Source organism: Pantherophis guttatus, chromosome 7 (genome assembly GCF_059756535.1).
Source record: "Pantherophis guttatus breed Tessera chromosome 7, ASM5975653v1, whole genome shotgun sequence".
In the NCBI taxonomy this organism is placed as follows: domain Eukaryota; kingdom Metazoa; phylum Chordata; class Lepidosauria; order Squamata; family Colubridae; genus Pantherophis; species Pantherophis guttatus.
This window is the reverse complement of record NC_142069.1, coordinates 3882501-3907500: the sequence shown is the minus strand read 5'-3', so window position 1 is coordinate 3907500 and position 25000 is coordinate 3882501. Positions and strand designations below refer to the sequence as shown.

The 25000-nt window shown below is 43.0% G+C and overlaps 1 protein-coding gene across 1 annotated transcript in view; it reads left to right on the top strand.

Moving 5' to 3' along the window:
• The window catches only part of EXOC4 (exocyst complex component 4), a 358562-nt gene that overhangs the window by 46461 nt on the left and 287101 nt on the right, over positions 1-25000 (top strand). Inside the window, exons 4-5 of the mRNA XM_060687047.2 lie at positions 19937-20121; positions 22572-22678. Of these exons, the coding sequence (XP_060543030.1) occupies positions 19937-20121; positions 22572-22678 (292 nt within the window). The remainder of the gene's footprint in view (positions 1-19936; positions 20122-22571; positions 22679-25000) is intronic.

Sequence of the window (25000 nt, the reverse complement as noted above, 5' to 3'; positions counted from 1 at the left end):
ATGAGTGGGAGATAAGAATGGCATTCAAGGTGGACTGGACTCTTGTGGGTGGGAAGGAACTCGTGATTTATGACAGGTTTGATCCCTCCCTCGGGCTGAGCCTGGTCATCTCCTACACAGATTCGGTTTCTCTGATTCCACTGAAGCTTGGTTTCTATTTCGGTGCTTCCAAGCTATTGTGCAGCCCTTATCTGCTGGATATACAAATGTGCCCCAGTTTGTGGAACCTACAAGATAATATGCTGCTTTTTGTGTTGAGAATCAAATAGAGCTAGGGGTATAGGGGAGTAGTAGCTAACAATTTCAGCTCCTGATGTGCTGGGTAGAGACACGATAATGGTTGTCCTAAGCTCTGTTCTCTGTCTCTGTCTCTCTCCCTCTTCCTTCATCTCTCTCCCTCTCTCTCTCCTTCTCTTTCTCTCCACTTTGGTCTAGTGCAGGGGTCTGCAACCTGTGGCTCTGGAGCCGCATGCGGCTTTTTGGGCCCTCTGCCACAGCTCCCTGTGCCATCAATGGTTGGTCCCACCCCTCGCCCCTCTTATTTCTTTTTTGGACTCCAGCCCGAAGCGGCAGGAAGCAAAGGCTGCCTTACACGCAAATGTGGCGCAAAGGCAGGTACAGGGCCACTTCGCTCCAGGTAAGATGGCAAGAGGAGCCCCATCTTGCTCCACGCGCCCCAAAATAATAAGATCTCCCTGAAAATAAGGCCAAATGCTTATTTCGGGGTTCAAAAAAATATAAGACAGGGTCTTATTTTTGTGGAAACACGGTAGTCATATCTATCTATCTTTCTTTCTTTCTTTCTTTCTTTCTTTCTTTCTTTCTTTCTTTCTTTCTTTCTTCTTTTTATCTTTCTATCTATCTCATCTCTATCTATCTCTATCTAATTATCTATCTATCTATCTTTTTATCTATCTATATCTATCTATCTTTCTTTATCTATCTATCTATCTCATCTCTCTCTTTCTCTCTCTCTCTATCTTTTTATCTATCTATCTATCTATCTATCTATCTATCTATCTATCTATCTATTTATCTATCTATCTAATCATCTCTACCTACCTACCTACTTACCTAGCAACCTACCTACCTACCTACCTACCTACCTACCTACCTACCTACCTGTATGTCACCTGGCTTTATGTAGGATGAAGCCCATGTATATTTCATATCTCTGCATGTTATCCTAATAATTATCTAGCAATGTATGGTTTGGAAATATATATTTACACGTGCCCAGTGTCTTTGAACAATCGCATTATTGCTGCAGAGAGTTACTGTAGATGTGGAATGTCGCTTGAGATTTAGCACGAAGCCTCCTCAACTATACATTAAAGAGTTTTTATAAGAACGAAGAGGAAAAAAGCAAGCACAGACCCTATTAGCTGCCACCGGCCTCAGGTCTCAAAAACTAATACGAGATGCCTCTCCCTGTACAAGATCCCACTGCAATCTGTTTGAGTACCGTACTTCAAGAAGCCTGTCGCACAATCTCAAACAATTAAAAGAACATCAAACAAGCACACTATCTTAATGCAGATTTTCTAGCAATAAGTAGGTTTTATTGTCTGCTGTCTGTTGCACTCATATATTCCATATAAAATATTTATTGCCAATTGGCATTTATTTGGGGCCAGAAAACACTTGATTATGTTGAGACAGATAATTCAAAAATAATAATTAATCTTAACGATCTAATAATTCCCCAGCGTCTGTGGAGCAAAGTGGCAAAGAGGCATTGGATAGAATTAAATCACCCAGTTCTGTGCAATGTTTGTAACAGAAATATTTGATTTCTTGGTGTGAGAGTCTGGCTATTCCTTGGCTATACAGGAATACACTATAAATGATTTATAACCATTTTTCACACTTAACCATCATTGCAGTATCCTTTGGGAGGGGGGGGTGACATGATCAAAATGTGGACACTTGGCAAAGCATATTAATATATGTATTTATGTAGGTAGGTAGGTACAGCTAGTCCTCGACTTACAACTATTCATTTAGTGACCGGTCAAAGTTACGAGGGCACTGAAAAACATGACTTATATCCAGGTCTTGCCCTTACAACCACTGCAGCATCCCCAGGTCACATGATCCAAATATGATTGCTTGGCCATGTGATCACCCGTTACGCCCTTCCCAACGAGCCAAGTCAATGTGGGAAGCTGGATTTGCTTAATCCAGCCACAGGATTCATTTAAAGACTGCAGTGATTCACTTAACCGTAGGAAAAAGGTTGTAAAATTGGACATGACTCACGATAGTAGCCACTGCCTTATTTATCAACAGAAATTCTGGCCTCAATTGTGATCGTAAGTCGAGGACTACCTGTATTAACATTGGCCCATCTATTACAGACATTCATGGTCCTTTTTAGCCAATAATTCTATGTTTCCAGGATTCTGTCAGCATAATAGATCAAATCAGGAACATTTTATCTTTTTCTCTTTCTTTTCTCTCTCTCTCTAGAATAGATATACAGTGTATATTTGTACACATACACACAGACTGATAGATATAGATGTGTAGATTGATTGATAGATCAATAGGTAGATGGGTGGGTGGGTGGATGATGGATAGTAGAGATGGATGGATGGAGAGAGAGATAATAGATGGATCATGGATGGAAGATAGATAGATAGATAGATAGATAGATAGATAGATAGATAGATGATAGATAGATAGATAGATAGATAGATAGATAGATAGATAGATAGATAGATAGATAGATATGGATGGATGGATATGGATGGACGGATGGACGGATGGATGGATCCTAGATAGATGAGGGAGATGGGATGGATGGATAGAGATAAATAGATACGATAGAGAGATAGATAGATAGATAGAGAGAGAGAGAGATGGATGGATGGATGAACGGACGGACGGATGGATCCTAGATAGATGAGGGAGATTGGATGGATGGATAGAGATAGATAGATACGACAGACAGACAGACAGACAGACAGATAGATAGATGATGGATGGGTTACCTGATTATATAGCTTGAGCGAGAGAGAGGGTTGGGGAGAGATAAATTCACATTTCTGAACCTTCCATCTGCCTGAAAGAGGGACTCTGGGCTGTGTACAATAAAATATCAAAATATAAAACAGTATATACAAATTAAAATGTTGAGAGCTTCTAAAAATTTAGAATTCATTTTTTATAAAAAAAAAAAAAGTAATAATTCATAGCGGAATCCTTTTAATGTTATTTTTCCTTCAGTGGTTATCTGCTCACTCTGGATACACCTGCTTTTAGCTGCCTTCACCCGTGTTGTGTGGCTACCCCAAAAAATCGATCCAGGCTTCGTCCTCCTGTAAATTTGTCACCGGAGTTGAGCAAAAGCGCATACCTTTGATTTAAAATGCCACCCCGAAGACCCTAACCCTAACCCTTTCCCGAACATGATTCCGTCTATTTCAATCAAAGGCTATAAATGTCTCGCCTTGAGAAAAGCGACAGGGGAGCCGACGTTGACCGCGGTCGCCCATTTTAATCAGGTGTGCCTGGCCTTGATAAATACCCGACCTTTGTCACACGGGGCTTATTCATAAATTAGAGGTACATTACCCATTAGCACCGATGTCTAGATTTAGCATCGGTTCTGATGCCTGGATCGAAGGGGAGAAGAGATATGGGTCACCTGGGCCTTGGGCGAAAGGATGGCTGTATACATTTGCCCATAAAAAGAAAGGGGTCAACGTTTGGGGTCAGGAGGAGACCCACAACTGCGCAGAGACCTCAGCGAATATAATTTGATATTTTTTTCGAAGGCATCATGCCGAAGGGGAGCTGATCCCTTCCTCTTCATATTTGAGGGCAATTGTCCTGCCAATTTTATTGGCAGGAAAGGAAGTTGGTCAGTCCAGTCTGCTGGCCCAGTGGAAGCCAAAGGACATACTTTCCTTAGTAGTGGAAAGACAGAAGGGGACCTTTTTAAAAATATATTTTATTTATACATTTTTTCTTTAATAAACATAAAAACTCAATATCTACATGAACAGTGTGTTGTCTGGGTACAGTTAATTTTGAGAAATAATAGTAATAATATTCATAGCATTGATAACAATCACATAATAATAAGTGGCTAAGGTGCTGAGCTTGTCGATGGAAAGGTTGGCAGTTCAGCGGTTCGAATCCCTAGTGCTGCGTAACAGGGTGAGCTCCCGTGACTTGTCTCAGCTTCTGCCAACCTAGCAGTTCGAAAGCAGGTAAAAAATGCAAGTAGAAAAATAGGGACCACCTTTGGTGGGAAGGTAACAGCGTTCCATGCGCCTTTGGCGTTGAGTCATGCTGGCCACATGACCACGGAAACGTCTTCGGACAGCGCTGGCTCTTCGGCTTTGAAATGGAGATGAGCACCGCCCCCTAGAGTCGGGAACGACTAGCACATATGTGCGAGGGGAACCTTTACCTCTATCCATACTAATAAACCTTCATTGTGTAATTAATCATTCTCTTAAACTTTTGAATTTCTAACTTCTGTTTCTTCTAGCTAACCATTGGTAAAATGAACCCCATGTTAGAAAATGTGGTCAAATTAGAAGCCAAAGCACATACTTTCCTTAGCAGTTGGAAAGACAGAAGGGGACCTTGAGAATGTGTTCAGGTAGTCCTCAATTTACGACCGCCATTGAGCCCCAGATTTTCTGTTGTTCAGTGAGTTTTGCCCCATTTTACGACCTTTCTTGCCCTGGTTGTTAAGTGAATCGCCACAGTTGATAAGTTAGTGACCCGGTTGTTAAGTGAATCTGGCTTCCCCATTGATTTTGCTTGTCAGAAGGTCGCAAAAGGGGATCACGTGACCTTGGGACACAGCAACGGTCGTAAAAATGAGCCTGTTGCCAAGTATCTGAGTTTTGATCAGTGCTGCAAAGGTCGTAACTGTGAAGAATGGTCATAAGTCACTATTTTCAGTGCCGTTGTAACTTTGAACGGTCACTAAGCGAACTGTTAAAAGTTGAGGACTACCTGTAGTACATTATTACATAATGCTAGTAATATGTTAGGAGTCCAATAATCAATACTAAGGGACCTAAAGGACTCATATAATCAGTTTGATCTAGTGGTGAAGCAATCAGACTAGAAACCGGGCGGGCTGTGAGTTCTAGTTCCGCCTTAGGTATGAAAGCTGATAAGGGATTTTGTGCTAATCACCAAGAGATTGTGAGTTCTAGTCCCAACTTAGGCACGAAAACTGGTTTCGTTCTGCCTTAGGCATGAAAGCCGGTTGGGTGACTTTGGGACAATCACTAGGAGAATGTGAGTTCTAGTCCCACCTTAGGCATGAAAGCCAGCAGGGAGATTTAAGGCCCATCACCAGGAGACAGAGTTCTAGTCCCATTTTAGGCCTGAAAGCCAGCAGGGAGACTTCAGGCCCATCACCAGGAGACAGTGAGTTCTAGTCCCACTTTAGGCCTGAAAGCCAGCAGGGAGATTTAAGGCCCATCACCAGGAGACAGTGAGTTCTAGTCCCACTTTAGGCCTGAAAGCCAGCAGGGAGATTTAAGGCCCATCACCAGGAGACAGTGAGTTCTAGTCCCACTTTAGGCCTGAAAGCCAGCAGGGAGACTTAAGGCCCATCACCAGGAGACAGTGAGTTCTAGTCCCACTTTAGGCATGAAAGCCAGCAGGGAGATTTAAGGCCCATCACCAGGAGACAGTGAGTTCTAGTCCCACTTTAGGCCTGAAAGCCAGCAGGGAGACTTAAGGCCCATCACCAGGAGACAGTGAGTTCTAGTCCCATCTTAGGCATGAAAGCCAGCTGGGTGACTTTATCTCTCTCTCTCTCTCTCTCTCTCTCTCTCTCTCTCTCTCTCTCCTTCCCTCCCTTCCTCTCCGTCTCCCTCTCCCACTCTCCCCCCTCCCTCTCAGAGGGAGGGACAGGGTTGTTGTGGGGCAAATAGGAGGAGGGAGGAGTATTAGGTATGTTCACTATCTTGAGTTATTTATAGCAATAAAGACAGGATATAAGTAAAATAAATACTGCACCTTGAAGCAAAAATCTTCCGGAAGTACCATTCCTTTTACCAGGCTGAAATTCTCTTTTGGGCAACGTCCGTTTGGCTACGTCCAGGGTGACCCAACAGCCTGGGACGTTGGTCTTTTACCCCTTTGCTTTTTGCTGCTCCGTTTCTTCCCCTTTCCCATCCCGTCTTTAAAAATTGTGGGAAACGGGTAAAGCCATTATTTCATTTATTTCACCCACCAAGAAGCGAAGAACGTGCCTGCCCGTTCAGAGGTGGACTGACAAGGGAGCGCTTCGGAGCAGGCCACGCAGAAGAGCTTAGGGGCACCCAGCCATGTTTTTTATTTTAATTTTTATTAGTATTATTGCCTCTAATCCAATTTTCTGATCTTGTTTTGCATTTTGTTTGGCTAATTTCATTGTAGAGACAGGAAGCAGAAGAGCATGGGGGGAGAATCCCACCCCCCTCCCTCCCTCCCTTTGTAATATTATTCCGCCTCGGCTTCCTATAATATACTTATCAATAACTTCATCTTTTCCTGTTTAATCTGGTGAATCCTATTATCCGAGACCTTCGGTGGCATTAAACGGTTAGTGGCTCCCCTCAAATTCTTTTGGGTGGGGGCGGGCTCATGCTTGACCTCCTTCCTTCCCCCCACCTCCCCCGGTTAACGCATCAATGAGCACCGGTCCCTCCCGAGTATTATCCTTTGCTTGGTCGCTCCACTAATAAACAACCGTTCATTTTAGGCGGATGAAAGTTTATTAAATAAGGACGGGTGGTAACGAAGGTGAGGGAGTTAGTGGTAGTTGGGATTGCACAAGAGCTTCCGAGCACAACGTACAGGTCCCTGACTTACGACAGTTTTGTTTAGTGACCATTCGAAGTTAACAACGGCACTGAAAAAAAGGGGCTTATGACCGTTTTTCACACTTAACGACCATTGCAACACGTGATTTATCTTCGGATGCTTGGCAGCTGGTTCATATTTATGACGGTTCTAAAGTCCTAGGGTTACGTGATCCCCTTTTGTGACGACCTGCTGAGCAAAGCCAGAGGGGTTTGTGGAGAGGAGGAGGAGGAGGAGGACTGTAGGTTCCTTCATGTTCTCGGAGCTTGGGGGTTTTCTTGCAGACGTTTCATGACCCAACTAAGTAACATCATCAGTGCTAGAAGGAATTGGGGCTTGGGAGGAGGAGGAGGAGGAGGAAACGGAGGAAAAACTGTGGGATCTTTGATGCTCTCTGAGCTTGGAGGTTTCCTTGCAGGCGTTTCATGACCCAACTAAGTAACATCATCAGTGCTAGAAGGGAGTGGAATTTGCTCTGTTTACATACAAGTGGCTTGTTCTGTCAGTGTTAGTTGAATACAACAACAGTGTTAATCAACATCCTAATCAAAAAAACATCAAAAACACTCTCAACGAACACTGGCTGGACAGCCACTTGTATATAAACAGAGAGCAAACCCCTCCGCCTTCTAGCACTGATGACGTTCCCTAGCTGGGTCATGAAACGTCTGCAAGGAAACCACCAAGCTCAGAGAGTACCAAGGATTACAGTTCAACCCTGAATGAACTACAAACAATTCTCTTCTCTTTCAGTTCTTCATATGTGTGTATTTTCTTTTTGGAGGCAGGGGTCTTGCACCGCGCGTCACTTCCTACCAGTCCTGCATCCCTCCGCCCCCCAAAGTGAACTCAGCAGGGATTATTTGTCCTGATATCACAGCTCCCTCCTCCTTTTCTTTCCCTTTCCTTAATCCGGCATGTCAGAGCAAGGCTAGAGAGAGAGAGTAGCCCCCGCCTCCTCAGGCTGAACAAAAGAGAACACAAAAGTAGTCTAATCCCAGCAGCTGCTGGGGATTTGCAAAACCTGGCCCATCTGAGACCCCCTCCTCATTACATTACCAGCCCCGAGACGCAAAGCGGCACCAAAAGGCTCTTGTTTAAAATAATATTTCCTTTGTCAGGACAGCTAGCAACAAAAAAGGATGCGTGTTTTGGGTTTAGAGAAAAATGATTGGATTGAAAGACTTTGTGGAAACAAAGAGCCACTGCTTAAGACTCACCCAAAACCTTTCTGCGTTAACAGAGGGATGGAATCGGTGGTGAAATCCAATTTTTTATACTACCGGTTCTGTGGACGTGGCTTGGTGGGCGTGGTGTGGCTTGGTGGGTGTGGCAGGGGAAGGATGCTGCAAAATCTCCATTCCCACCCCACTCTAGGAGAAGGATACTGCAAAATCCCCATTCTCTCCCCACTCGGGGGCCAGCCAGAGGTGGTATTTGCCAGTTCTCTGAACTGCTCAAAATTTCCGCTACCGGTTCTCCAGAACCTGCTGGATTTCACCCCTGGATGGAATCAAGATCACGTGAAGTGTTAATACCACTTTATAAAGCCTTGGTAAGGCCACACTTGGAATCCTGCATCCACTTTTGGTCGCCACGATGTAAAAAAGATGTTGAGACTCTGGAAAGAGTGCAGAGAAGAGCAACAGAGATGATTAGGGGACTGGAGGCTAAAACATTTGAAGAACGGTTGCAGGAACTGGATATGTCTATTGAAGACATAATATAGCAGCCTTCCAATATTTGAGGGGCTGCCACAAAGAAGAGGAAGTCCACCTATTCTCCAAAGCCACCTGAAGGCAGAACAAGAAGCAATGGATGGAAACTAATCGAGGAGAGAAGCAACCTGGAATTGAGGAGGAATTTCCTGACAATTACAGAACAATTAACCAGTGGAACAACTTGCCTCCAGAAGTTGTGAATCTTCCAACCTTGGAAGTTTGTAAGAAGAGGCTGGATAACCATTTTGTCAGTGCAACCAAGTTTGAATAAAGTGATGCATAGATAGGAATTGGAATTAGAATTGGAAAAAAAGATTCTGCATGTTGATCGATTTATAACACATAAAATGTAACAAATATTTCCCTCAACACTGTCAAACTAGTTACTAAGTCTGCATTACTATTAACCTTCTCATCGTTCCCACCACCCCTCTCCTTCCACTTACGACTGTATGACTGTAACCTTGTTGCTGGTATCTTTAAGATTTATATTGACTGTTTCCTAATATGATTTGATTGCTTTTTTTGTTCCCTACGACTCTATCATTAAGTGTTGTGCCTTATGATTCTTGACGAATGTATCTTTTCTTTTATGTACACCAAGAGTGTATCCATCAAAGACAAATTCCTTGTGTGTCCAATCACACTTGGCCAATAAAGAATTCTATTCTATTCTATTCTATTCTATTCTATTCTATTCTATTCTATTCTATTCTATTCTATTCTATTCTATTCTATTCTACTCTACTCTACTCTACTCTACTCTACTCTACTCTACTCTACTCTACTCTATTCATGTTTCTCGAACTTAGGAACTTTTAAGATGCCCTGACTTCAACTCCCAGAATTCCCCAGCCGGCGTGCTGTGTAGGGAAGTCTGGGAATTGATGTCCACACATTTTAAAAGTTGCCAAGATTGAGAAATACTAATCCAGATGATAAAATAGTGTCACCTTTGATGTCTGTCTGGCTTTGCGCATATTCTGTTAAGTAAGGAAAACAACATTATTATTCAGACACTGTTTTCATTACTTCATTCTAAAGATGGGAATACATGACTTCTTCCAAATTTCATTCACTTTTGGGATAAGGAAGAAAATTTATTTAAGCATGCAAAGATACCCACAGACAGTACATTTTTAAATGTACTGTCTCGTTTGCAGCCATTCTTCCTTCACTTTTTTCTCACTTCAGATGACTTTCAACCACAATTGGGATTGGAAATTGGGTCACGCAGCAATAGCATGCCATCCTGTGACTGGCCCCGATTTTATGACCATTTTTACTGTGGTCGTTAAGAAATCATGGCAGTCATTAAACAAATCAGGTGGTCCTTAAGGGAATGAGGTGATCCTAAATGAATCAGGTAGTTGCTAAACAAATTGTGATCATGTGACTGCACGATAGATACCACAGGCGTCGTAAAGGCGAGCTGGTTACCAAGCCCCTGAACTGCGATCACGTGACTGCAGGGGTGGTGGTATTAGTCATAACTTTGAGGATGGTCACAAGTCACTGTTTCCAAGACCGTTTTAACTTTGTTACTGTCTATAAATGAACGGTCATAAATTGAGGATTACATATAAGTAAAATGGCTTATATAAACCTCTCTTGCACACCTTTATAATTTACCCATGGCTGGTGTCATTGTCTGCCAAATCTATTCTTTTCAGTTGTGCATAAACTTAAATCTTCTCTATTCAGTTTTAAAATTTCTGCCCGGTTAGAAAGCTCATAACCCTCCAAAATCAATCTTAACAGAATAACAGAGTTGGAAGGGACCTTGGAGGTCTTCTAGTCCAACCCGCTAATCAAACAGAAGTCCCTAGACCCTTTCAGACAAATGACTGTCCAGTCTCTTCTTAAAAACCTCCAGGTCTATGGAGATTCTCAGTCATCCAGGTCACGGTTGTCCCAAAAGAGCTTTTTCTTTTTTTTTTTTTATTAATAATTTTTTATTATTTTTGTTCTTTGAAAACAAGAACAAACAAAATTTCCATTTTGCAACAGTTCCGTATCGGTATATATCCACAATTTATATTTTCCTTCCCTACATATTCACATATTTATATTTGTGGTTCCCTTATACCTTACATATTGTATATACTACTCCATACTTATTATGCATATTACTAGATCAGTTTGTTACTTTACATAAATTGTATATTTAATACTGTTTTACTGATACTTCCTAATTTCTAGATCATCTCTGTTATATATTTCCTTACTTATTATTCCTATCCTCTAACCATTCATACCATTTATTCCATATTAAGTAATATTCCATTTCATCTTTTTCTTTTATTTCTTTCGTCAATTTATCTATCTCCACACTGTCCAAGATCTTCCCCAAAGATGCTTTTTCAAAAGGCAACTGGACTTTCTTTCTTTGAAGACGTTTCCCTTCTCATCCAAGAAGCTTCTTCTGCTTCTAGAGGCAAGCTGTTCCACTGGTTAATTTATTTATTTATTGGTTCGATTTATATGCCGCCCTTCTCCGGAGACTCAGGGCGGCTTACAATGCGTTAAGCAATAGCCTTCATACTTTTGTATATACCTGCTTAGTAGGGCTTTCGCCCCCCCCCCAAGCGGTGTTCTTTTTTATACAGTTTATTGCCCCCACAATCCGGGTCCTCATTTTACCTACCTCGGAAGGATGGAAGGCTGAGTCGACCTTGAGCCTGGTGAGATTTGAACTCGCAGTAATTGCAGGCAGCTGGCAGCTAAGTGCTACTTTAACAGCACTTTAGTCCGCTGTGCCACCAAGGCTCATTGTCAGGAAATTTCTCCTTAATTCTAGGTTGCTTTTCTCTTTGTTTAGTTTCTTTCCATTGCTGACTCTATAGCTAGAAAAGAACAAAAATAATAGAGACCTGGAGCTCTTGTAGCTATTTTTAAAGGCCACAGGGCCCATGTTTATTTCAGCCTATGTTGAATTGATCTGATTTATGTATGTTCTCCGGAGAAGGAGCAGCAGGAGCTGGCCAGCCGCCTCTCTAATTATTTATGTGTTTGGTGCTTAAATGTGATATATCATTCATTTCCCTGTAGTAACTGCTCTGAAAGATTACCGACTGTCTGTTTTGCTGTAACTCTAAACCTTTTTCCTTGTCCTTTATTGGATCATTTTATTTGTTTAGTATTTATTTATGGCTTTCTTCCATTTTGGAACTGATTAGAATTCGATCCAGACCTGGAGAGCTTCAAGATGGGATTGTTTGGTGTGTCCTTCCCAGATTCTTTTTATTATCACTTAAAAATATTGCAACCGTGTCAATGTACAGTACTGTATGTGCTAACAATGTAGTACAGGTAGTGACTTCCAATCATTCATTTAGTGTCTGTCGTTAGTTACAACGGCAGGGGAAAAAAGTGACTTATGACCGTTTTTCACACTTAACGACCGTTGCAGCATTCCTGTGGTCATGTGAACAAAATTCAAACGGCTTGGCAACGGATTCATATTTATGACGGTTGCAGCATCCTGGGGTCAGCCAATCCCCTTTTGCAATCTTCTGACAAGCAAAGTCAATGGGGAAGCCAGATTCACTTAACAACTGGGTGACTAGCTTAACAACTGCAGTGATTCGCTTAAGAACTGTGGCAGGAAAGGTTGTAAAATGGGGCAAAACTCACTTAACATCTGTCTCACTTAATAACAGAAATTTTGGGGTCAATTATCGTTAGTGAAGGACTATTGTATTGCCAATGTGTTCTTGGTTTTTTGAGCTTCTGCATATATTTTCTACATTACACAAATAATATTCTTACATACCGTTCTTGAGCTTACAGGTTGCACACTAAATGCAAACTCTTGTCTTTGCTTTATTTGTTGGGCTTCACAGATAAGTCGTCAAATGCAGACAGGTGCATTGTGCTTATGATTTAGAAAAAAGCCTCAATTAATAAAAACAAATATGTTTTTGCTATCGTTCCTAGACTACAATTAAAGGAATTATTTGCCGTTTGTTTTCTAAGCCTAATTCTGAAACTAACGTTTGCATCCAAAGTCTGCAAAAAAAAAATGTATTTAAATATTTCAGTTGTTTCTGATGAGAATTCAGTCTTAGAAAATACATTCTTGACTAACTTTTCTATAGTTAAATATGGTAGCCTTCCGCTTGGATTACCACAAGGGAAACCTTTGTGAGACGCAAAATAAGGGAATTAGGTACAGAAGTTTAGAATCACAGAGTTGGAAGGGACCTCGGAGGTCTTCTAGTCCAACCCCCTGCTCAAGAAGGAAACCCTATATCATTTCAGACAAATGACTGTCCTGTCCCTTCTTAAAAAGTCTCCAGTGATGAGTCAACCTTGAGCCTGGCGAGATTCAACTTTAATTGCAGACAGCTGGTGTTAAATTACAGTGCCTTTGTCTGCAGAGCTATCTTGCAGACGTCTCATGACCCAACTAGGTAACATCATCAGTGCCTCCCACTAAGTGGTCAGCGTTTCAAGTATTGGAAGACTGCTATCATGTCACCCCTGGTCCTTCTTTTCTCTAGACTAGGTATACCCAGTTTCTGCAATTTTTATGTTTTAGCTCATTTGAGAGAAAGTAAGGGAGGGGGAGAGAATAGAATAGAACTGGAAGGGACCTTGGAGGTCTTCTAGTCCAACCCCTTGCCCAGACAGGAAACCCTACACCACTTCAGACAAATGGTTATCCAACCTCTTCTTAAAAACTTCCAGTGTTGGAGCATTCACAATTTCTGGAGGGAAGTTGTTCCACTGGTTAATTGCTCTCACCGTTAGGAAATTTCTCCTTAATTCCAGGTTGCTTCTCTCCTTGGTTAGTTTATTTATTTATTTCTTTATTTTATTCAATTTGTATACCGCCCTTCTCCTAGTGGACTCAGGGCGGTGCACAGCCAGAACTAAAACACATACCAATACAAAATTTAAAATTATTAAAAGAATTATATAACTTTGGTCCAAATTTAAAACAATTTGAATTAAAACCCACTGACAAATTAATAGCTAAAAAACTAAAAAAGACTAAAACGGGTGGGGGCGGGGGTTCACGCCAGCCCTGCTTGATGGAAAAGAAAAGTTTTCAGGGCACGGCAAAAGACCCGGAGATCCGATATCCTTCGTATCTCCGGGGGCAGATCATTCCAGAGGGCAGGAGCTGCCACAGAGAAGGCCCTCCCCCTGGGGGTCGCCAGCCGACATTGCCTGGCTGACGGCACCCTGAGGAGTCCCTCTCTGTAGGAGCGAACTGGCCGGCGGGAGGCTATCGGCGGCAGATAGGCGGTTTCCACCCATTGCTTCTTGTCCTGGCCTCAGGTGCTTTGGAGAATAGCTTGACTCCCTCTTCTTTGGGGCAGCCCCTGAGATACTGGAAGACTGCTATCATGTCTCCCCTGGTCCTTCTTTTCATTAAACCAGACAGACCCAATTCCGGCAACCGTTCTTCATATGTTTATTGAATTGAATTTAGGTATTTAATTTAAGTACTCCTTTATCTCTAGTGAACTATTTCAGAAGTTTCAAGGCTTATTGAGATTTCAGTAGACTGTTCCAAGCAGGGTTATTACATTGCAGCATTGCAGCGTATTTATATATATATAATAAAATAAAATAAAATCTTCTTTGCTTTGTTTGTGTTTTCTCCTGAAACTTTCCAGTTTTGAAAAGAGTATTAAACGGTGAAAGGTCTCCCACACTCCATATACCTTCTTACGATATGCTGCATTGGCAGAAATGGTAGAGCTTATAAAAAAAGGCAAGAAAGGGGAAAAAAAAGAACTGGATCTCTTTCCTTCTCTTTTTAAAGCTGTCTGCATATTGCAGTCGGGGAAATGTTTTAACCTCATGACATGCATTCCTCTGATCCTAAAGAACATTGCGGCTGACGCTTTTTCGTTCTGACCCAAAGTAATATTACATGCTCGATAGCGCATCTCACTTGGAAAGTACTTGACAACTGGGATTTGGGATGAATTTCCAGTCCTGGCATTTTTTTTTAAAAAAATCATTTTAGAAAGGAGAAATTTTAGAAATTAACAGAGCCAGTTTGGTCTAGTGGTTAAAATGCCAGGCTAGGAGAGAGGAACCTGTGAGTTCTAGTGCTGCCTTAGGCATGAAAGCCAATTGGGTGACTTTGAGCCAATCAACAGGAGACCATGAGTTCTAGTCCCGCCTTATGCATGAAAGCCAGTTGGGTGACTTTGGGCCAATCAGCAGGAGACCATGAGTTCTAGTCCCGCCTTATGCATGAAAGCCAGTTGGGTGACTTTGGGCCAATCAGCAGGAGACCATGAGTTCTAGTCCCGCCTTATGCATGAAAGCCAGTTGGGTGACTTTGGGCCAATCAGCAGGAGACCATGAGTTCTAGTCCCGCCTTATGCATGAAAGCCAGTTGGGTGACTTTGGGCCAATCACCAGGAGACCATGAGTTCTAGTCCCGCCTTATGCATGAAAGCCAGCTGGGTGACTTTGGGCCAATCACCAGGAGACCATGAGTTCTAGTCCCGCCTTATGCATGAAAGCTAGCTGGGTGACTTTGGGCCAATCAGCAGGAGACCATAAGTTCTAGTCCCGCCTTATGCATGAAAGCCAGTTGGGTGACTTTGGGCCAATCACCAGGAGACCATGAGTTCTAGTCGCGCCTTATGCATGAAAGCCAGCTGGGTGACTTTGGGCCAATCAGCAGGAGACGGTGATTCTAGTCCCGCCTTATGCATGAAAGCCAGCTGGGTGACTTTGGGCCAATCACCAGGAGACCATGAGTTCTAGTCCCGCCTTATGCATGAAAGCCAGCTGGGTGACTTTGGGCCAATCACCAGGAGACGGTGATTCTAGTCCCGCCTTATGCATGAAAGCCAGTTGGGTGACTTTGAGCCAATCACCAGGAGACAGTGAGTTCTAATCCCATTTTAAGCATGAAAACCGACTGGGTGACTCTGGGCCAGTCCATCTGTCTCAGCCCACCCTACCTCACAGGGTTGTTGTGGGGAAAATAGGAGGAAAAAGATGTGTGGATATGTTCACCACCTTGAACTATTTGTAAACCAAGAGGGGAAAAAGGTAAAGAAATAATGGTAGCAATTCCATCTATTGTTTTGATTTGTAGATTTAAATTACGGTAAGATGCCTATGTTGATTGCTCAAAGTAAACTATCTCTTTAATATTTCAACAAGATTCTGAATGTGGCATTTAAGTTATTAGCATCTGAAAGTAGTAGGTATCTTACTTATTGTACCTCTGAGGTCTTTCGAGCTCTCTGAGCTTGGTGGTTTTCTTGCAGACGTCTCCTGACCCAACTAGGTGACAACATCAGTGCTAGAAGGGAGTGGGGTTTGTGGAGGGAAGGAGGGAGGGAGGGAGGGAGGGAGGGAAGAAAGGAAGGAAGGAAGGAAGGAAGGAAGGAAGGAAGGAAGGAAGGAAGGAAGGGGTGTGGGGGTCCTTGGTGCTTTCTGAGCTTGGTGGTTTTCTTGCAGATGTTTCATGACCCAACTAGGGAACATCATCAGTGCTAGAAGGGAGTGGGGTTTGTGGAGAAGCAAAGTGGGAGGAGGAGGAAGACTGTGGAGTCCTTAGTGCTCTCTGAGCTTGGTGGTTTTCTTGCAGATATTTCATGACCCAACTAAGTGACAACATCAGTGCTAGAAGGGAGGGTTGTCGTTTAGCTCTGATGATGTTACCTAGTTGGGTCATGAAATGTCTGCAAGAAAACTAACAAGTTTAGAGAACACCAAGGACCCCACTGTTCTCCTCTCCCCTCCTCCCCCCTCTTCTCCACAACCCTCCTTTCTTTTAGCACTGATGATGTTACCTAGTTGGGTCATGAAACGTCTGCAAGAAAACCACCAGGCTCAGAGAACACCAAGGACCCCACAGTCGCCCCCCTTCCTCCTCCCCTTCCTTCCTTCCTTCCTTCTTCCTTCCTTCCTTCCTTCCTTCTTTCATTGTTTTCAGTGCCATTGTAACTCTCGAACGGTCGCTAAATGAACTGTCGTAAATCGAGAACTTCCTGTATTGTTTAAATGGAACGAGTCAAGGCGTTTGGACAAAATTCTCACAACATCAGCAATAAGTTAACAACCCTCTGGTTAAAGCTACAATCCCCCATGGACGCCAAGAGCTCAGTTTATGCAAAATATGAACAAAATCACTGTGTTTTTAAGTTAATAATTTTCCAAGGAGGAGGCCGGATACATTTCCCGGGGGAGTGGTTTTTTTTTTGAAGCTCTTAAGACCTCACACTTGATCCTGAACTTTCTCGAGAGGAGGCCTGGAGCGTGTTCATGCATATGTAGATAATTCTTCCGGTCTGGGGCCGGTTCCCCAGACGAACGTCGAGATAGCCGGGTTGCATCAGATAGCAAGGAATTAGGAACTCAAGTCAAGTGTTCAGCCAATCGCCGGACTTTGATAAATGCCATAAATAATCATGAGTTCACGGCAAAGGAGCCTCTTCCGGGTCTCCAGGATTTTATGTCGGTATTAAATGGAAATATTGAAAATACTTTAAAGCTGAATTTAAACTGGTCCGTTTCAGCTTGGGGACCCTGGCTTCCAGGGTGGATAAAAATCGATGAATATTTTTTTTTTAAAAAAAATAGGATTTTTAAAAAATTTAAACGGGACTTTTTGATTTAAATCAGATTTTTTTAAATTTTTATCCAATTTATTTTAATAAAGTGCTTTTGGAGTAAGTTGCAGTGTCCTGAGGTCACGCGATCACTTGAGATGTTCAAGAAGAGATTGGACTGCCATTTGTCAGAAATGGTGTAGGGCAGCGATGGCAAACTTTTTCAGTACCAAGTGCCCAAACCGGAACACGAGTGCATGTGGGCGTGCCGGAGCGCCGGAAACCCAAACACCAGCTGGCCGGTGCATGCACACCTGTTTTTTGTCCGATTTCAGGCCGTTTTCCATCGCTCCAGCGCCTGCAAAGACCAGCTGGACGGCGTGCATGTGCGCGCTGGAAACCAGACAAGCACCAGACAAGAGGGCTCTGTGTGCCACCTCTGGCACGCGTGCCATAGGTTCACCATTACGGGTATAGGGTCTCCTGCTTGGGTGGGGGGTTGGACTAGATGACCTACAAGGTCCCTTCCAACTCTGTTAATCTGTAATCTGTAATGATCCCCTTTCTCAACCTCTGAAAAGCAAAGTCAACGGGGAAGCCAGATTCACTGAACAACCGTCTTAATAACTTACCAATGAATAGAATAGAACAGAACAAAACAGAACAGAATAGAATAGAATAGAATAATAGAACAGAACAGAACAGAATTGAATTTTTTTATTGGCCAAGTGTGAGTGGACACACAAGGAATTTGTCTTGGTGCATATGCTCTCAGTGTACATAAAAGAAAAGATACGTTCGTCAAGAATCATAAGGTACAACACTTAATGATAGTCATAGGGAACAAATAAGCAAATCAGGAAACAATATCAATATAAATCGTAAGGATACCAGCAACAAGGTTACAGTCATGCAGTCATAAGCGGGAGGAGATGGGTGATAGGAATGATGAGAAGATTAATAGTAGTGCAGATTTAGTAAATACTTTGGCAGTGTTGAGGGATGGCAGCAATTCACTTAACAACGGAGGCAAGAAAGGTCATAAAATGGGGCAAAACCCCCATTTAACAAATGCCTCACTTAACAACAAACATCTTGGCCTCCATTTTGATCGTAAATCGAGGACTATCTGTATGCTGTTCCAATACTTCTGCGAATAGGCAACAGAAACCCACACTTAAGAAGGGGGCAGCTAAAGGGTAGATTGCAACATAAGGATGACTTCCCAATTTTTAGTTCAAGAAAATAAGCAGCTCTCTGTGCCGTTGACGAGACGTGATGAATGGGGAGCTTAAAACCATAAGCCATCATGAAGTATATTTCTCATTATTAAATGAAATATTGTTTAATTTGCTGCGAGCTCTTGAGGCTGTCTGTTTACCTCCTCTTTCCTTAAGGAAGCCACGCTGGATTCCTGCAAAATGAGATTTACTGACTTATTTAAATAATACGCAAAAAATGAGACACTCTCCTTTTCTGTGGCCAGTCCTCTTGTTGATGTATTTACACTGCTGCCCAGGGATAGCGAACTGACACAATTAAACAGAATTGCTTGAAACATTTATCATGATCTCAGTTGTATTTAAGTCCCCTAGAAGGTCACCTGAAATATCGGGTGAGCTGTAAATTGGAAATATTGCAGTAGCTACCAGTTGAAGCCAGATCTTTTAAATGCACCGGAGTTGGACATGACTCAGTGGCGGCCAAATAATTAAAATATTTAGCAATCCCAGGGATGCAGCTGGCAAGGAAATCCCTTTTGAGTTTTGAGGCTTTCGGTTGCTACTTCAGTTACCCTGTGGCCAGAGCAGTAACGTTCCTAGGGATTGCTAATTTAATCGACTGTGATTGCAGAGAAATTTAGAATAATATCAAAGGGGCATTCTTCAAAATCAATTTCTTCTGCGAAGGCTTTGGCTGAATGAATCCCTTCGTTTCGACTTCATGTTGCTGAATGCAGAATCTTCCTTTTGCTCTCTCCTTTCGTCCTTCATCATTTTTTGCGTTCATCCTTTTCATCTTCCTGCTTTTTAAGACCAAGAAAGAAGGATTGTCTACTTTTGCTTGAAGGAAATATGCCAATATAAGGTTGTCATCAGAATTTGATCTAGGTAAATCTTATATGAAGTCCCCGACTTACAACAGATTACAATGGCACTGAAAAAAGTGGCTGATGACATTTTTCAGACTTTTGCAGCGTCCCGTGGTCATGTGATCAAAATCCAAATTCTTGGCAACTAACTGATATTTATGACAGTCGCATTGTCCCGGAGGTCACTCGATCCCCTTTTGTGGCCTTCTGACAAGCAAAATCAAGAGGGAAGCCAATCGCTTAACAACCATCTTGCTAACTTTAACAACCGCCGTCATTCACTTAACAACCGTGGCAAGAAAGGTTGTTAAATGAGGCAAAACTCACTTAACCAATGTCTCACTTAGCAACAGGAAATTTGGGGGCTCAGTTGAGGTCGCAGCTCGAGGGCTACCTATATTTTACCTGTAATGACTTTGGCAAATACTGTATTTTTCGGAGTATAAGACGCACTTCCCCCCCCATAAAAGAGGGTGGAAATGTTGGTGCGTCTTATACACCAAATACAGCCATTTTTGGCCTCCCGAATCCCCATCCCGTGCGTCCCATTTTCGGCAAAAACGGGCCCATTTTACGCATAAATGGGATGCACAGAGGGTTTGGGAGGCCTGCAGAGTGCTCCTGGGGGCCGGGGAGGACAAAAACTATTTTTTTTCTTGTTTTCTTCTTCGAAATCTTGGTGCGTCTTATACTCTGGTGCACCTTATAGTCTGAAAAATACGGTATCTAAATCGACCTTTATTTTTTGTTCAAAGGTGTCGGCTGTAGAATCCCTGGAGGGGCCCCTCCTTCAGGTAGAAGGACTAGGTGACCTGAGGCTGGAACTTCACAGTAAAAAGATGAACATGCATTTAGTTCTAATAGATGAACTCCACCGTCATCTTTACATCAAGTCTACCAGTAAAGTTGGACAACGGAACAAAGAAAAGGGGAGGATAAGGTGGGTCTTATTTATTTATTTATTTATTTATTTATTTATTTATTTATTTATTTATTTATTTATTTATTTATTCATTCATTCATTCATTCATTCATTCATTCATTCATTCATTCATCCATCCATCCATCCATCCATCCATCCATCCATCCATCCCCTCATCTCATAATTGCAACTCTTATTAATGCAGGAAAACAGGCTGTATTCTTGCCTCTAGCAAAAGTGTGCGGCGGCAGCAAAAAAAGCCAATGCAATCCTAATAGAAAGTAAGAGGTGGAAGGTTAATTTAGTTAAAAGGTTTCAGTGTAAAAATGGAGTAAGTTGAAATATATTGTTAATAATAAAAAATGTGATGGGGATTTTGAGAAATATATTTAATAAGTGGAGAAAAATTGGGGTTGCCCGGATACCATTGTGGAAAATGTTGAATTGAAAATGAATACAACAACGGAGAGAGAATGGAAGTAGAGGGATAGAAGGAGAGGAGAAGAGAGGAAGGAGAGAGAGGAATGGAAGAAAGGGAAAAGGAGAGGAAGAAAGGGAGGGGAAACGAGTAGGAGAGAAGGTTAGAAAGTGAGGAAAGAAGGAGGGGGGAAAGGAAGAGGAAGTAGAGAAGGAATAGGAGAGGAGGAAAGAAGAAAGTAGAAGAGGATAGAAGAAGGGAGGGAAGAGAAAGAGAGAAGGAGAAGAAGGATTGTTGTAAAACAAGGGAGATGAAATGGTAGAAAGGCAACCTCGAGCATGTTTAAATTTATTAAGATGAACGAGTTAATATGAAAGTTAAAAGAGAATATATCTGATTAACAATGGATAAGATAAGATAACTAATTGAAATAATGTTAAGAAATTAGGATTTGAGGGCAGATGGTGATGCTGTTTATATAATAAGTATAGAAATATTAAGATAAGATAAAAAAGTAGGGAAAAAGAACATTTTGGCAGAAACTGTAACTATGTAAAGTATATTTGGATATGACAAGTTGCATAAGTTATGATACGGTCAATACTCTGTTCATAAAATATGTGGGTGTGTGTGAAAGAAAAAAATTAAAACTTGATTTAAAAAAAAGAGATATTGAGACTCTGGAAAGAGTGCAGAGAAGAGCAACAAAGGTGATTAGGGGACTGGAGGCTAAAACATACAATGAACGATGGTTGCAGGAACTGGGCCTGGCTAGTCTAGTGAAGAGAAGGACCAGGGGAGACAGGAGAGCAGCCTTCCAATATTTGAGGGGCTGCCACAGAATGGAGGGAGTCAAGCTATTTTCCAAAGCATCCGAAGGCCAGACAAGGAATAATGGATGGAAACTGAATAAGGGGAGAGATTCAACCTAGAAATAAGGAGGAATTTTCTGACCATGAGGACAATTAACCAGTGGAACAGCTTGCCACCAGAAGTTGTGGGAGCTTCATCACTGGAAGCTTTCAAGAAGAGATTGGACTGCCATCCTTCAGAAATGGTGTAAGGTCTCCTGCTTGGGCGAGGGGGTTTATTTATTTATTTATTTATTTATTGGTTCGATTTATATGCCGCCCTTCTCCAGAGACTCAGGGCGGCTTACAATGCGTTAAGCAATAGCCTTCATACTTTTGTATATACCTGCTTAGTAGGGCTTTCGCCCCCCCCCCAAGCGGTGTTCTTTTTTATACAAAGTCAGGGTTGGACTAGATGACCTACAAGGTCCGTTTCAACTCCGTTAATCTGAAAAAAAAAAAGGGAAATTTGGACAGAGTCATATAAACCAACTGTATAAATGGGACTTGTGACCGTTTTCCTCTCTTATGGCAGACTGGCCTGGGGGGGGGGGCAGGAGAGGGGATGGTTTTGTGCAAGGGGCAGCTGCGTGTGCTCACATGGCCTGGTTGCAAATAGGCCACGGATTAGTAGTGGGCTGTGGCCCATAGTTTGGGGATGCCTGCTATAAACCAATTCAACCTTGAAAAAAGCATTCATCATTCCAGGGGACAAATAAACCCTCATTACTTTTCCTTTCCATTTCAAGTGTCCACATTGGATGGCATTTTAGGTTGTTTTGATGACGATCTTTTGATGGCTGGCCATGTACTTTTTCCAGTTTTTGGATACAAAAGCCTTCTAGATTTTCTTCTTTTGAGACTGTTTCAAGGTTATCAAACAGTACAGTCACAATGTTGTGGTATCGTGAGCTGCAAACATTCAATTCTTCAAAAATGTTGAAAGGGATGAGTGTCTTCCCAAACCAAAGTTAAAACAGCATATAAAATCATATTAAAGCTACAAAGCCAAACAGATTAAAACGTTAAAAATAAAAACGAAGCTTTGCCAGTACTTCATCCTCACGTAATTCCCTCGGGGATGTTGAGATCTGTTATAGAAACTTTAATCTTCTCATTTACATTTCTGCCATTTGTGAATGTCTGCCGGAGTTCTCTCCCAGCTCGCAATGGTTAAGTTTAATTTCTTTTCATTGCAGTTCTCATGTGAAGGAGGCCTCGGCTCTGCCTCATCTCGACGTTACTAACTTATCCACTCCTCGCAAGTTTGACTCGTCTCAATATGGCACTCCAGCAAATTCTAGCGGTGAGTGATGAAATAATATATATATATATATATTTTCCGCATGCATGTGGGTGCCTGTTGCATGCCTATTTGAAGTTTACTTCTGAAAGAGAAAGCTTTGAATTCAGATATGACTTCAGCGGAAATACATGTGACGAAAAATTGTGTGTTTTTGTGTGTGAGAACAAGAGATGGTGTTGTTGTGGCCCCGCCCTCTGAGCCTGTCCCATCGGAGGAAGAAAGCTCCGAGCATGAGGAAGAGGAGTCAGCCAGGCCTCCCTCTCCAGGCCCCTCCCCTCTGGCACTGTCTCAGGTGCCGACCGAGGGAGAGGAGATTAGCAGGGAGACAGGTGGCTCGGATGAGAGTGAGGGAGAAATATCATTTCTGGATGCACGCCTCCGAAGGCGTGATAAACGATTACAGCAGCTCAGGAGGCGTGCTAGGGATTAGAACTGAGTCACTGGACCATACCCCAGAGACTATATAATAGAGGGTGGTGGCCAGTGATCCTTGTGACGAACAAAACTAACCTTAGATAGTCACTAAAGCCTCGTTCGGAACTGCTGGGAGGAATATTTATTGTTGTTGGACGTTTGGAAGCTGAGTATTTATCTTTCTGTTTTCTGTGGAAATAAAAGCACTTTGCAGTCGGCGTGTATATCGCTGCCAAGTTGGAGATAAAGAGCTGGGTGTGTTCCAAGTGCTTCCTTAACCCTCGGCTGGCTGTGTTTGTGTGTGTGTGTGGACGGGGACAGATCAGGTGTGCAGACGCACATGCAGGGGTGGGATTCAGCCGGTTTGGACCTGTTCAAGTGAACCAGATGTTAATTTTAATCTGGTTCACCGAACCGGTAGTTGCAAGGACTGACTGACCCCGCCCAGCCCGCCCCTCCCTTCCCAGGAGTCTCCAGGCAGCCCGTTTTGGATGCCAGGTAAGTGCAGGGTCCGTGTAGAGGTTCTGGCAGGGCGAAAAACACCTGACGTTCCGGAAGTCCGGAAATGGGCCCATTTCTGGCCTCTGGAGCCCGGGAGAGGCCGTTTTTTCCTTCCTGGAGACTCGAAGAAAGCCTCTGGAGCCTGGGTAGGGTGAAAAAAGGGCCTACCGGGAGTCTGAAAATGGGCCCGTTTCGGCCTCTGGAGCCTGGGGGAAGGCCATTTTCGCCCTCCCAGAGGCTTGAGGGAAGCCTCCGAAGCCTGGGGAGGGCAAAAACGCACAGTCATCTTGTCATTATTGTTGAGGGTAAAACTGCCCTCTGCAAAGTAGTGCAACGGACCGGACAGCGAATAGATACGATGCTTAGCAAAACACACAGATAGTCACAGACTCTGAACGTTTAAGGAAAAATAAACAGTCTTTACCTGTAGCATAAAAACAAACTTGGTTTCTCAAAACAACTTCTTCAAACAATCACGATTTAACACAAAACATAGCTTGCTTACAATTCCAGTTCTCTTCAAACACAGACCCAGTTCCTTCCAGCAGTTCAACCTTCAATAGCAGGAGCAGGAGCAGAAGTGAATAAAATTCCTGCCTTCTTTTATGTCTGCTTAGCACAGCCAATTAGTCATCTTTGTAGCAGTTAAAGTTACAGAACATAGTTTTCTATATATTATCTACCCAACCGTAGGATAACATCCAACAATTATCCCAAAGAGGCCCAACCAGCTTTCAAGCCTAAAGTGGAGCTAAAACTCACCTCTTCCTGGTTTCCAGCCTGCTGCTTTCACCACCAGCCATAAAATGCTGGTTTAATCTGTAGGATTCATCTAGATCCGTGATGGTGAACCTATGGCGTGAGTGCCGGAAGTGGCACACAGAGCCATTTTTCCCAGCACGCAAGCTGTCATCCAACTCATCCGCAGCTGTGCACGTGCGTGCCCCCACCAGCTGGTGTTCGGGTCTCCGTTGCGCATGCACACAATTCAGGGGACTCAGCTGGTCTTTGGAGCTCTCCTGCCCATGTGGGCACATTTGCGCATGCACCCGCAAATATTGGTGCACAGCGCAAGCATGCACAGACAGCGTTCGCGCACATGCATTTTGTGTGTGCACAGGAGAGCCGCACGAAACCCGCGTGCGTGCGCAGACGGTGTGATTGCGCACGCAGTGCACGGAGCTGTGTGTAACCTGCACCCCTGCGTAGAGGGTGCGATTGTGAGCGCAGCGCACGGTGGGGTGCATGTGTGAAAGCTGTGTTTATGCGGAGATGGTGCGCATGGGGGAGGAGCCGCAGATTAGCGCAGATGGCACATGTGACGTACGTACCTGTTGGGCACTCGGTGAGTAAAAGGTTCGCCACCGCTGATCTAGATTCTGTGGTGCCCTTGTTTCTCCAAGAGCC